At 51.3% G+C, this 13,592-nt stretch overlaps 1 protein-coding gene across 2 annotated transcripts; it reads right to left on the bottom strand.

Annotated features, from left to right (window-relative positions):
* Positions 1–212: 212 nt before the first annotated feature.
* NRGN (neurogranin) lies at positions 213–7,338 on the bottom strand. 2 transcript variants are annotated; one of them, XM_036930316.2, is made up of 4 exons: positions 7,147–7,331; positions 1,708–1,934; positions 1,421–1,438; positions 213–1,020 (listed from the first exon to the last, which is right to left on the bottom strand). In XM_036930316.2, the coding sequence occupies exons 1-2, from the start codon at positions 7,159–7,161 to the stop codon at positions 1,713–1,715; spliced, it is 237 nt and encodes a 78-aa protein (XP_036786211.1). In that variant the 5' UTR covers positions 7,162–7,331; the 3' UTR covers positions 213–1,020; positions 1,421–1,438; positions 1,708–1,712. The 2 variants fall into 2 exon arrangements, with proteins under 2 accessions (XP_036786211.1, XP_036786212.1); XM_036930317.2 differs by lacking the exon at positions 1,421–1,438 and having other exon boundaries at positions 7,147–7,338.
* Positions 7,339–13,592: the final 6,254 nt, after the last annotated feature.

The following is a 13,592-nucleotide window of genomic DNA, read 5'->3' as shown; positions in this document are numbered from 1 at the left end:
GAGTATCACCAGTAAGGGAAGGGATGGGCTTGAAGTCCCAGTGGTGGTGCGGTAGGCGGTAGTTTGTAGGTGGGCTCCAAGGGGGTAGGTTTTAACCTAGGTTCCCCACTCCTTTTCCCCCCTAACCCCCCTCTTTCTGGTTTGGTCAGATTTGTTCATGCTTTGAGCGGTGACCTTGTGCACCCCAAATACTTCCCCTCAGGCACCCTCAGAACACTTGGACATTCCTCTTTATTGTTCACATTCCAACCCAGCACAGTCACATGCACACACGGAGATAAAAACCTTCCGGCCTCAGCCCCAGGAGCCCGGCGGGGGCGGGGCCAGCAGGAGCAGGGGCGGGGCCGCGGCCGACTCCTCCCACCCAGCCTCTCCGGCTCTCAGCGTTTATTAAACAAGGGGGAGCTGGAGAGGCTGTTCTCGGGGTGCGCTGGGGTGCGGGGAGGGCAGATCACAGGCAGGCGTGGGGTCAGGGTGTGAAACACGGACTTCTCTTCTGATCAGAGCGAGAGGTATCCGACACTATAAAAACCCTCTTCGCCTCTCTCCTTGCCCCAAATCCAAAATTCTGGAGCTAGGCTGGGCGGGAACAGTACAGAGACGCAGGACGCCCCCTATAGCTGCGCACAGAACGGAAAGACTTTTTTTGGCGTGTACCTGGGCGACGCTTAGGGCGCCCTCCACAGTGCGCACATGGAGGCGCACGGAGGCTGCGGAGGCAGAGCGGCATGCTGGGTGCGGGAGCGGTGGGCGAGAAGCAAACGGAGGAGGGCTCGGGAGCGCGGGGTTTGGGGCTGAGTCGGAAGGAAGGGCGAATGGGGACCATACTAGCTTGGAGAACTAACTAAAAGGGCACGGACTTAACAACTCCTCGACGGAGCCTGCCTGGGAGAAGGAGTCTCTGGGGGACGCAGGGAGGGCTCCTGGAGCTGGCAGGTTGGTGGGAAGGAGATGATCACAAACACGGCAGGGAAGTCTTGTCACTGCGAAGGGGACACTGCATCCATCTCTCCTTGGGAACTGAAGAGAGAGAAGGTCTGAACACCTACCCTCTCCCGGTACCTCCAACTCCCTTCCCGAACTAGGACACCACCGCGAGCAGCGCCCCGGGACCCCAGGCACCCAGAACGCGCCGCTCCGAGTCACTGAGCCGAAATGGGCCCGCGGCCAGTGTGCGCGCCGCAGTGTTTTGATAGCCCCTGGCCGCGATGTGCAGCCAAATGGAGGTGACTGCGTATCTGTGTCGGTCCAGGTGTGTCCCCATCGAAGCCCCAGGCGTCTTGATGTGTCAGAAAGCCCTCATGCATGGTGCATTTTCCCCGCCTGGGAGGGGTGCGGGAGGGCAGAGGAAGGGTTGGGGATTTGGTCCTTTTCTCCCACTCTGGACTCCCACCCCGCCGCTCCAGAGTTTATTCGGTACCTTTGAAAATGCTCAGTTCTTCGGTCCAGGGCGGGGCAGAAGGGATGGTGCAGAGGGAGACAGGTGAGCTCTCCGAGCCGCAGCGCCCTCAGCCTATCGCCCCCCACCCCGCCCCAGGCCCCGCATTTCTAGTCCCGGCTCCCTCTGTTCCCCTCTCCACCCATCCCCCGGGCACCCCGCCTTCGTCGTCCGCGCTCCTGGGGGGGAGGAGCGGAGGCCCCTCCCCGCGGCCCCAGGTCTGGGAAAGGGGGCCCTGCCGCCCTCCTGCCGCGCCCCGCCAGCCTCACCTGGCCTAGTCTCCGCTGGGGCCGCCGCCCGAGCCTCCCCGGGCGCCCCCAGCTCCGCCGGGTCCCCCCGGACCCGGGCCCTTCCGGCCGCGCTCTCCGCTCTTTATCTTCTTCCGCGCCATGTGGCCCCGGAAACTCGCCTGGATTTTGGCAGCGGCCGCATTGGCGCCAGGATCGTCCAGCGGGATGTCGAGAATGTCGTCGTCCGGCTTGGAGCAGGCGCTCTCCTGGGGGCAGGGGGTACATGTGGGGGGGCTGGGTCGAGACCCCACAAGGGTGGGGTTGGAGTGGAGCTTTGGGGGATTGAGCCCAGGGCGACGCGCAAGTAGGACGTGCAGAGAGGGGAGTCGCGGGCGGACTAAGGCAGGGCCGCGCCGCTGTGTGCGTGTTCCTTCTGGGCAGCAGCAGGCAAGAAGGCAGGTTTGGGCTCAGGTGGACACAGGTGTGTTCTCAACTGAGGAAAGAAGTGCACGGTGGGATGGGATACACGACAGCCAGACAGCCTGGAGGGAGCGAAGGGCCCATCACCGTTCGCCGAGGTGGGGGCGCTGCAGAGCTAAGTGGAGGGTGGGGGTATTTAGAGGAGCGAAGTAAACAGCAGCAGGGGCTCCTGGATGTGGCTACCTTCCCTTGTCCTCAGAGGGTGCCTCCCTCTCAGAAGAACCCCTTCTGAGGCTGAGATTTCCTGGGAGAGGGTGTGGAAGAATAAGGACAGTCCTTTCCCTTTGTGAAATCAAAACCACACCAGAGCCCAAAGCTGGAATTAGGGTAAAGCTGGGGCGAGTCCTCAGTGAAGCAGCCTCCCTCCACCTAGTGCCAGAGGCTCAGAGACCTTTTCCCCCCTGACTCTCCATTTACCACTGCTCTCCAGGATGTGCTTCCACAGAAGAGAGGAGATGGTCTGGAAGAAGCTACAGAGAAAAGGCTTCATTCCAAAGAAAAGGACAAAGGACAGATAAGCAGAAGCAAGAAGCCCTTTCCATGATGTGCTCGTGAGGAAGAAAGGAGTTAGGACAATACTACCATTTAGCACTTCCCTTGTTCCAGGCACAGTAACATAGTATTATACAGATACTATTTTATTCAATCCTGCTAACAAAACTATGACATACTTTTCATTGTTATCTTAGTTTACCCCTAATGAAACTGATGATTAGACTGAAAACCTGCCTGCGGTCATACAGATCAGTAAATCTAAGATTCAAACCTTTGTTAAGTCAGGGTCTAGAGTATATTTTTAACCCCTACTCTGTAGAGTTAGGACAAGCAAAAGCAGTCAAGAAAATGAACCAACTCTACCACCCGCTAACCACATGGTCTTTACAAATGATCTAATCTTTTCCTTTCTCAGCTCCTTCATCTGAAATCAGGATAATAATGTCTACCTCTCTGGGTTGTGGGGCAGAATAAAGAACATGATGGGCACAATCCAGCTGCTCAGTATATGGTACCTATTATTATGATTCTTTTAAATAATGATAAATTGATGTGAAATAGTTTTTGTAGGCCGAGCATGGTCATATACAATTTTATGTTTCAAACCAATAATAATCAGACCCATTGCCCAGGTTTCTGTTTCTCCCACAGCTTGTCCTAGCCGAGAAGAGAAACGGTTAGGAAATCGATGGCATTGATTTTATCCCCTGAGTCCCTTGTTGCCTAATGTTACTTCCAGTGTTGCTGTGGGTCGGGATGCGTCTCCTCGCTATGGAGTGAGAAGGACATTCCTCCTTTGATAGGACCCTCTGGCTTCTAGGAATTTTCCCTACTTTTTTGGCCTGAGGACATTTACGGTTTTCACCAGCTTTTGCTTCTTTGGCATGAGATGACCCATGTAGTGATTCAGTTCTATTCATTTCTCCTTCCTGACATCACCCACCCAGTTCACACAAGTGGGATGGGCACAAGTAGGGCTTCAGTGTTTACATCCACAACCAGGTTCTACCCCAGGAGCACAGGTTTAAATCCCAGATGCGGAAGCCCAGGTTTATAAATGGCTTCCTCTCATCATACTTCCCAGGGCTGTCTTCATTTCTTGAGCTTCAGAGTTCTTCAGTTTGTGTTCAAGATGCCCACACTTGATTTAAGAGCAGTTACAAAGAGGCCAGTGTGGTTGTGGAGGGGCCCGACACAGTCTTTTTAGTCTTTCTGAGGCCTAGTGCTCTTTCCCCAGCATCTTATTGCCCACCTAAATCAGAAACAACTCTTGGGTTCCTTGATTCTCAGGGTTCAAGCCTTTTTTGGGGTGGTCTCAGGGCACAGTGAAGCTTCTCCTCAAAAGAGGACATTGATTTGGAAAAACAGACCAACTATTCCTGACTCACCTCTCCCCTGCTGGCAGCTGTGGAGGTTGAGTGGAGGACAGGCTATCTTCCCTCAACCAAGCTAAGACCCACCTGCTGTCCTACCCGTCCCAGCTGGATCCAGAATGTAAATCTGGGACAACAGGCAAAGCTACCCCCAACATACTGCTCCTCCCTGGAACCAGCTCCCTCTCCCTCCAGCTGAATTCTCAGGGCAGAGCTGCAAGGTGGCCTGTCTGCAGGCAGTGCTAGAGGGGGAGTGAGCGGAATCTGGGAAGCCTGGGCTGGTGCCTTCCAAAGCGAAGATCTCATGGTGCATGTCTGGGGGCTCTCAGTGAACTGGGGGGCTCCTGGGGGAGGTGGAAAGTGCATTGGGGGTGCAAAACAGGAGCCATGGCTTCTGGTCTCACATGGGCCCATCACTTCACCTCTGAGGGTCTCAGTTTCTTCAGCCATCAACTAGAACTTGGCCTAGATGAATAAAACCTTATTCAGCTCCCAAATCCTAAAAGATTTAATTATCCCTGCCTACTGCTTGTTATATGCCTGTGCTAAGTGCTTTGCACATATTACCTCATTTAATCCCCATTTTAGAGGTAAAGAAACAGCCTCTGAAACATTCTGTAACTTACCCAAGGTCATAGAGCTGACAAATAGTGATGAGATTCAGAAGCTTTTCTTTAACCGCTGCCTCAGGGCAGGTAATTATTTCTATGAGTTCAGCTGTACCAAGTCTACTAGACAAAGCAAAAAAAAAGGAGTAGGACCCAAAAATATGTTTCTTTGCCTTTTCATATTTAGTAATTCAGGAAAGTCATATATATATGCCTGTAAACTAACAACTGGTACATCTGCAGCTCTGTGTCTTAAAAAAAATCTGCTTTCTTCTTCTTATTTCTGTTTGAGCTTCTAGCAAGGGGCAAGAAGGAAATGTTTGGACTAGGTGTTTCCCAAACACCAGGTTAGGCAGTCAACAAGGGCAGCCCCAGAATGAAATATGAAGAGAGACCTGCCCCTAGCCCCCAGGTGTGCTCTGTTCACTCTACACGGGCCAGCTCCTTTCTAGTGCTGAGCCCACCCTCCATGGAATCGGGAGGGAGTAGGAAGATGCCTAGCCCCAACCCTCGAACTGTCACCCCTTCTCCTCCTTCTGGTCCCCTGCACAGGGTGACAATGGTGCAGTCCCTTGCTCAGCCCCTTAGCCCTGCAGAGCCAGGACAGGGTCAGGAAGGGGAAGGCTTCTGTGCACAGAATGCATAGGAGGTGCCCCAGGGCCCCATGCACTGGGATGATTTTGTATATGCCTTCTCTGTACTGTTTGGGGGCAGCTTCTCCTTTTGCAGAGGACACTCTTTCCAACCATGCCTATCAATCCCTCACTGTGGCTTCCTGGGCACTCAGAGCATGTCCAGGACAGACCAGGGCATGGACCAACATCCTACCCTCATTACTCTTGCAGGCACTAGTGGAGACTAGTCACACTCCTTCCCTGGCTTCGTGGATTCTTTGCTCTCTTGCCTCTTCCCAGAGGCTGTGCCTCCTGCCTTCCCTTCCCCATCATTCTTACCGTCTCAGCAATATCCGCCCCTCATATATAGAACCCATCTATTTCCTTTCCTTTAGAAAACACTGCTGGGGGTGAAGAGATCTTCCTCAGTGGAGCACAGGAACCTCAGTTAAGAGCCCATTCCTCCTATCACAACCCCAAATTGCTTCCTGGAGAATAACAAACAGAGGGAAAAGACTGGAGGGCAATGTTATCAGGGCTTTCTCCAGGGGCAGAATTGTAGATGATTGACATGCTTCTTTTTTATACTTCATTTTTAGATTTACTGTTATGAGCATATTATCTTTACAATGAGGGAAAAAACAGTGACTAGAAGAGGTTAAAAGTGCAGCTATCCCAATCAGGCAAGGCCATGTTCAAATCCTGCCCCCACACTACGAAGCTGCGCCTCCTTGGGCAAATGATTTACTCTTTCTAATCAGTTTGCACATCTGTAAAATGGGGAAAATAATGTCTACCTCACACGGTTGTTGTGATGATTACGTATAAAGTGTTAGGTACATGATAAACAATACCAAATTGACAACCGTAATTTATATTAACGGGAGTTAAAATCATAACAACCACAAGGTTTTGCCCCTAAATTCTGCCTTTTGATATCCAGGCATAGTCTCACCTCTTACAAACTGGGCTATCTGTTCCTTCTCAACAGTACTTTAGTTTTCTTTTGTAAGCCATAGGGTGAAGGGTGGGGAGCTGGCAAAGTCATGACCTTCTGTATCATTAGCTAGACTGACTGACAAGAGGATACAAGGGCTCTCAGGTCTTTCTCCCTACGTAGAGGCTAAAAATAAGTAAATAATTTAAAAAAAAAACAAATAAACAAATAAATGTTACATGTGTATGGCCACTGTACTCCTCTAGCGTGCCAGGAGCCAGGCCGGGAGATTTCATACAACCTACTTTGTTGTTAACAGCAACCTACTTCGGCGTTAGGCCCTCCGCACATCCAGGTCTCCCTCCGTGTGGGCGCTGACAAATCGCAGACACTTCCTTCCCCTGCCTGCAGGGCTCCCTCGCGGTCACTTTACCAGCCCTCTCCCGGGCTAGAAGGCGCTGGGGGCCGGACCGTCCCTCCTCGGAACCACCCTAGGCTCTGCTGTCCGTCGTCACTACTAAGCTAACCGATATGAACTGGCCATCCCACCCTGTGCTGTACATGGCTCGAGGGTCGTTAGGATCATTCTGTCCGCCCACCGACGGTGGGGTGGCGGCAGAAAGCAAGGGAAACTGAGACGCCGCGATGGTTTCCAGCATCTCTCTGGGGAAAGTTTCCTTTCTCGTCCAACCTGCAGCTTCCCTGCTGCAGAGCCCTAAGCTCCCAGTCCAACCTAGAGCGTCTGGTGGATGGGCGCCCAGACGCCCCCGCGAGTTGGGGAGCATTTTTCCTAGGGTTTCCAAGTTAGGCAGGTGCTTTCCACCACCCACCACCCGCGTCTCAGCAGGAGCCTTATTGTTCCTAGGTCTTATGCGCCCACTTGCGCCCCGCACTAGCCCTCCAGGGGGGGTCTTGGGAGCCCTTTGCCCGAGCCCAAACTGGATGCGCGTCCCCCAGGCTCTCGAACTTACGGTGCAGCAGTCCATGCTGGTGTCGGGGGTCCTCGGCAGGGGCGGAGGCTGGCGCAGGGCGGGGGTGGGGTCTGTGCGGTGCTGGGTGGGGACTCCGCCGTGGGGTGCCCGCCGACCCGCGCCACCAGCAACGGAGCGCTCGGGTCCCGTCTCCCGCGCTCCGCGTTGCTCGCAAATGTAACCTGAGCCCTGCGGCCGAAGAGCCAATCAGGAGAAGCCTTCGGCGGAGTGGGCGGGGAGATCGGAGGGAGGACTACTCCCTTTCCCGGCTCTCCCGCCTCTCTCCCCCTCCAGCCCCAACCCCTTCGCCTACACACTTCCATCCAGTCCTCCTACACTCCCTATCCTCCCAAACGCAACCCCCTAGCTTGCTGAGGCGGCAGACTGCCAGGCAGATGTCTGCGGGCGCAGGTAGAAGGAGGCCCCGACATCCTGGGCACAAATACACTCACATCTGGGCACAACACCCCTCCCACTCATATGTAGAAAACCAAGACTCACCCACCTCCCCACACCTCCACAGCATAGCTGGAGTCCCAAATGTGGCTCTCTAGCTTCCCTCCCCGTCTGTCCACAAAGGCCCCCTCAGACGTGCGGATAGAAAATCCCATCATCATTCTGCTATGGGATGGAGAAAGCTGTCAGTACACAACCGGGTGGTGGGCGCACATACACTCAAAAGCTCACAAGCTCCCCATGTCTACATGCCGTACTCCTCTGGCCCACTGGAACGTGCACTTCTTTAACACGCAGACACTTACAGACACAACTGCATAAATAGCTACAGAGAGCTTGTATACACACACACTGTGCACATAAATGCAGATATTCTGTTATGCGCACTCGCACACACACACATGCATACATACACAAACACATGCGCACAGGCGATCACCCTACCTGAGATGTCTGCATTACATATCTATTATCTGTCTGGCCATATATCTGTATACCTAGCACCAAACAGACAAAATCATATATGCACAACATCCATTCTATATGTATTTATATATGGATAGGGACTTGGGAGTAACACCCTTACCAGACTCTCCCCCTCTTGATACACTGCTTCAGAAAAAGGCAAACACTGACCACTCTCACCCTTACCCCCAGGAAGAAGAAAAATACCTAAGCCCCAGTATTAGGAAATGTCAGAAGTCATCTGCTCTTTGTGTCCATGATGGAGGAAGGATGTGGGCTTTGTGAGAGGCTGGGAAGGGAAGATACGGGAGGGGCATCTTGCAGGAGCAGCTTGCCACTTTAGTGGTGGCTAGTCTCCCCCACTTCTCAGGGCACTACAACTGGCAATGTGGCATATTATGTGGGTAGGGTGGGCCAGCTCTGAGAAACGAGAAAGTCTTTCTCAGCTAAAGTGCCAGAAGAGGAAGGGAAGACAGGCCCATTGACTGAAGCAGAGCAAGACAAGGAGGGCAAATGGCCTGTGCCTCTGGCTGGGACAGGGGCTCCTGAAATGGCACCACAGTGAATCCATGGCCACTGGCTGGTCATAGCATGACTGCTACATGCTTCCCTCCTCCCTGAACTTTTGGGCCACGGGTTTGGCATGCCAAAGGGAAAGTGAGTAGGAGGGGAATTCTAGTAGCCACTCAGGATGGGAACAGGGTTAGCCAGCTTGGCCCCCAGGTTGAACAGGATGCTGGCTGGGATTCCAGGGCTTGGGGTGTAGGGGTGTCTCTCCTGGCATGTTTGGGGCCCACCCACCCTTGTAATTGAAAATCTGTTCCCCAATCTGTCTCTGGCACATCCTCCATCCCTCCACCTCCACCACATGGCAGGGTGTCCTGGGAACTCAGGCCCTTGCCTAAATGATGGGCATATCTGGGGCCTCGGGTTGTGCCAGTTCCTTGGGACTTCAACTTCAGAATCCAAAGGAGAGAGGAAGGAGCAAATTGGGGGCTGAGTGGATTTCAGGCCTGGACTCTGTGCTTTTCTCTTCCCAAATTAGAGCTGAGGAATTCGGGATTTAGCGAGTTTGCAGTAAAGTCTCCCAAGTTGCTAGGCAACATCCCTCTGCAGGCTGCACTGCCTCTGGGCCTTTCTTCCTGCTGGTCAGAGCTGAAGGGGGGTGTCTTTACAACGCACCCCCCCGCCCCAAACTCCCACACACGCAGCACAGCCCTTTCCTCCTCCTAAAAGACACCTTTGTGTGGGGTGAGGTGTCTGCACACTGGCGGGCCCATGGGAGAACAGATCAGCAACTGTCTCTTCCATCCACAAAACAACCATTTCAGCAACAGCCCACTTGAGGCGCCCACGCAGAACTGGCCACAGTGCTTGCCCTGGGGGATGGGCTGGCTCTGAGGTGAGGGAAAGGTAGACAGAGAGGAAGGCAGGCACCGGAATGAGCAGACAGACGCTCACAGGCACAGAAGCAGCAACACGCATGGCGTCATTTAAATGGCACATACGCATAGACCCAGAGGCACAGACGCCGTCCACACAACCGCAGAGACACATGTTGTGGGCACATTGCCGCGCACTGACATCCTAAGGCATACACAGAGGCGGACCCCTTCACCACCACACACCAAGGGCACAGATTTCCCCTGCTGAGGGGTTTCTCTTCTGTACCAAGTGGCCAAGGTCTGTCAGCAAGATGGGCTGGGTGGAACTCTGAGCCTCTGATTCTTGCATGAGCCAGTGAATTCACAGGAGCAGTGTGGAATGCCTGGCTGTGGCTACTTCGAGCGGCAGGCTGCCTCACTCCGTGAGGCTCTGGACCTTGGCAGAGCGGGGCCAGACGACACTCCTGAGGGAAGATGGACTGGCCAAGGGCCTGCGTGCCAAGGTCATTCTTGAGATACTACCTATTATCCAGCTGGACCGGGGCCCTGTGGTTGTCTTCCTTGGTTCTTTGAATTTCAGAAAACTCTCCTTTATCTTTGCAGGTCCCCATAGCTGTTGAAGGAGGCCTGTGGGGCCAAGGAACTCCTGAACGCCAGGTTGGAGAGGGAGCCGGGCCACCAAGTGGGGCGGGCTGCATGCAGCAAGACATTGGAGGAAGAGGGGTACAATGGAAGCCAGGGTCAGCAGAGGAGGAGGAGGTTAGACAAAACGGAGGACGAGAGATGTATTCATGGGAAGCCTCTGGGGTCCAATATGGAAAGATCCTTTGTGGGGCAGACGGAGGGGGATTTGGAGAGAGCTGGTCTTCGTAAGCAGAGAGTAAAGCCGTGGTACATGGCAAGCTATTGGCCAGTACTTGTGGCTTCCCCTGCTTGGAGTGGGTACCTTCTGAACATAACATCCCAGCTCAAGCCCACAGAGGGACTCCACAGTAAGACGGGGGTGGGGAGTAGGAGGTCTGTGCCTTTTGGTGGAGCTGCTCTGGGGGCTTCTCAGGTCAGGAGTTTACCCATTTGAGTGGAGCGAGTGGGGGTAGCAGGAAATTTAGTTTTCTCTGCAAATATTTCAGCTTTTGCTGTAGTAGTATTTTTAGCAACTTGGTTGGCAGAGGAGGAGCCCTAGTACATTTTTAAAGGGGCCTCTGCCAGACTGGAGGCCTCTTCCCACCCTCACCCCACATGTCATACAAGAGAGGGGGAGATAGCACATGTCTCAAGGGGTGCATCCAAATTTAAAAACCAGGCTTGCTGGACATTAGGCGGCCATTAAGTCATCTCCACCTATAGTTGTTATCAACACCGTCAGCATCACTACCAGCAACATTATCAAGAAAAGTAAATATTTCTTGAACTTCTGCTGTGTGTGAGGTGCTGCTAGGGACACAATATCAAAGGCTTAATAGACTATATCTGGTAAGACAGGAGAAGGAACCAACACCTCTGACTACTAGGGGCCCTGTGTCATGCTAGCCACCTTACACATGTGATTTTATTTAATTCTTACAACAGCCCTGGAGTCAGGCATCATATTTCCTATTTTATAGGTGAAGAAGTGAAGGTTTCTGGAAGAAATTACCTAAGGTTACACCATCATTAAATGGCAGAGTCCAGATTAAAACTTATAGAAGAATAATAACCTTATCCTAAATCTGAATAGTGCTTTACAAAGTGCTTCCACATCCATGCTTTAATTTGGTACTCTTCAGAATTGTGTGAGGATGTATTAGTACTTTTAACCCCTTTTTCTGAGGAGGGAAGAAGGCCTAAGAGGTTAAGGGTCTGCGACCTGTCAGGTGGTAGACCTCTAGTGAATTGCAAAACTAAGCTCAGACACACACAGTTCTAACCTTGCACTTTGTGTGTTTTTGCCTCCTACCTGCTCTGTATGACCCCTAGCACTTGCACTGGGCTAGATGGACTCTGTCACAGTGGTTTACAAATCAGACCTGGTCTCTTCCCTCTTGGATCTTATAGTCTGATGATAAAGGTACATATGCATGTGTCTGTGTGTATATGTATATATACTTATGTATGCATAGATATTGATGTATGTGTGTATATATATATGCATGAAATATATTTTTATCTCCTAAGTAATAAATGACAGATGCCAAATGAATGATGCAGACAGTAAGTGTTCTGTGAATTGAGATGTGGGAGAAATGATTGAGAAGTTGGATATCAAGGAGGCTTCCTGGAGGAAGAATAAGACCCAGAAATGTGAAAGGGGCTGGGAACAGGCAGAAGGAAATTTCTGGCAGAGGCAAAAGTTGTGCACCATGCATTGCATTTAGTGTCACTGCTAGCTTATGTTATCTCCATCTGGAAAGGCCCTGAGGACAGCAATCCCAATCTCCTTCCCCTCACACAGGGTTTTATGTCTAAAGCTCAGCACGCAGACGTCATCTATGGTGATGTTTTGGAGCCTCTAGGGCCTCCAGGAATACCAAATGTGGGCTCATCCCGCCTCCACAGCCTGCTGTTCCTTGGAACTCTGACACACACCTGCCCCTTGCTCCCATTAATGGGCCAGGTGTCTGCTTCTTCTGTCTCCATCCCCTTTTTTTTGGGTCTCAGTGTAGTTCAAAGTCCCAGATGTGGTTTGCAGGTCATTCCTCTATTGCCTAAATATCTGCTCAGCTTATACTAACCACTCTACTTCCATTTCCCTCAGTGTGGTTTCTTACTTTTCCTTATGAATAAAAACTAGTGACAGCTGAGCAATGTGTGTACCTGCTGGACCTGCACATCCTTCTTGTAAACATTGGACCAAAAATGGTCATTTTTATAGCAAGGCAATGACCGTTTTGATAATAGTTTAATAATAAACTCTAGCACAAACGTAATAACCACCACAATTTTGTTCCGGACAAATACCTATTTGAATTGGCTTTTATAATTATAAAAATTATATGTAAGAGGTATAATTCTTCCCTTATTCCTTAGTCCATAAAGAGCCTTCCTCTTTTTGTGGTTCAGGTGGACAATCAGATCAGAGAAATTCTTGGTCCTACCAGTAGTGCTTGTCAAGTTAGGGGCAGGCTATCCTCTCCGTCATTGTCTACCTCAGGGCAGAGGGGGGGATCTCATCCACAAGATGGAGACCTCCTTAAATCATGCAGAAGGAGAGTCTTGTGGAGTACAGGCATGGGTCGGGTCCCAGCTTTCAGCTTCCCTGCGCTGACACCCCCTTTCTGGGAGCTTGGGGTCATGGTTTGATCTGGATCCACTGGCCATGCCTGTCATTCACTTGGCATCTAGCAATTACTGCCTTGTATTAATGCTTTGCTTTTTTTTTTTTTACTGTTTATTTTATTTTAGAAACATTTAAAGACATGCAAAAGTAAATAAAATAGTACATAATGAATTCCTCTGCATCCGTCCCCACATTCATTAAGTCTCAGCTCATCACCAAACTCAAAATGTATATGCTTTCTGATTCCTCCCATGATGATTTCATTCATAAATATTTAGGTATGTGTCCCTGAAATATAAGGACTCTTTAATACTTATTTTTAAAGCATACGTTCATTAGACTGGAAGTTCCATAAAGAAAGAGATCAGAGAGGTTTTCTTTACTATTGTAGCCTTAGCACAATGCCTGGGACATAGTGGATACTCAATAAATATTTTTTGAATGTTTGAATGAATAAGGGGGATGAATGAATAATACTACGTTGTCAAGAGGAAGCAAAGAGCAAAGAAAAGTGCGTATTTCTGTGCTCAGGCACGACCTACTGTGCAGTGGGCCTTGATTCTGTTAGAGGTCCTGGTGTAGTTGCAGCAAGAACTTAGTGGATGAGCCATATTAGGGAGGCAGCTCCTCATCTCTCGGAGATTCAGTCTCAGGGCTTCTATTCTGAGGGGCTGAGACACAAGACTTGTGTCCTCGGAGGTTCTTGTTGAGGTGGCCCCCAGCACGGGAGCAGCGTGGGCGCTGGACCTGGAAGCTGGAAAGCTTGGGCAGGACCGGGGCCTGATTTATCTAGTTTGATGCTTCTGTCTATTTCTGTCTTATTGTTTTCTTCCTTTAGCTAAGGTAAGCATTTCAACTTCGGCTTAGCTATGCAAGGGACACTG

This window comes from Manis pentadactyla, chromosome 13 (assembly GCF_030020395.1).
Source record: "Manis pentadactyla isolate mManPen7 chromosome 13, mManPen7.hap1, whole genome shotgun sequence".
Classification (NCBI taxonomy): domain Eukaryota; kingdom Metazoa; phylum Chordata; class Mammalia; order Pholidota; family Manidae; genus Manis; species Manis pentadactyla.
The sequence above is the reverse complement of the archived record's forward strand: the minus strand, read 5'-3'. Positions and strand labels throughout refer to the sequence as shown.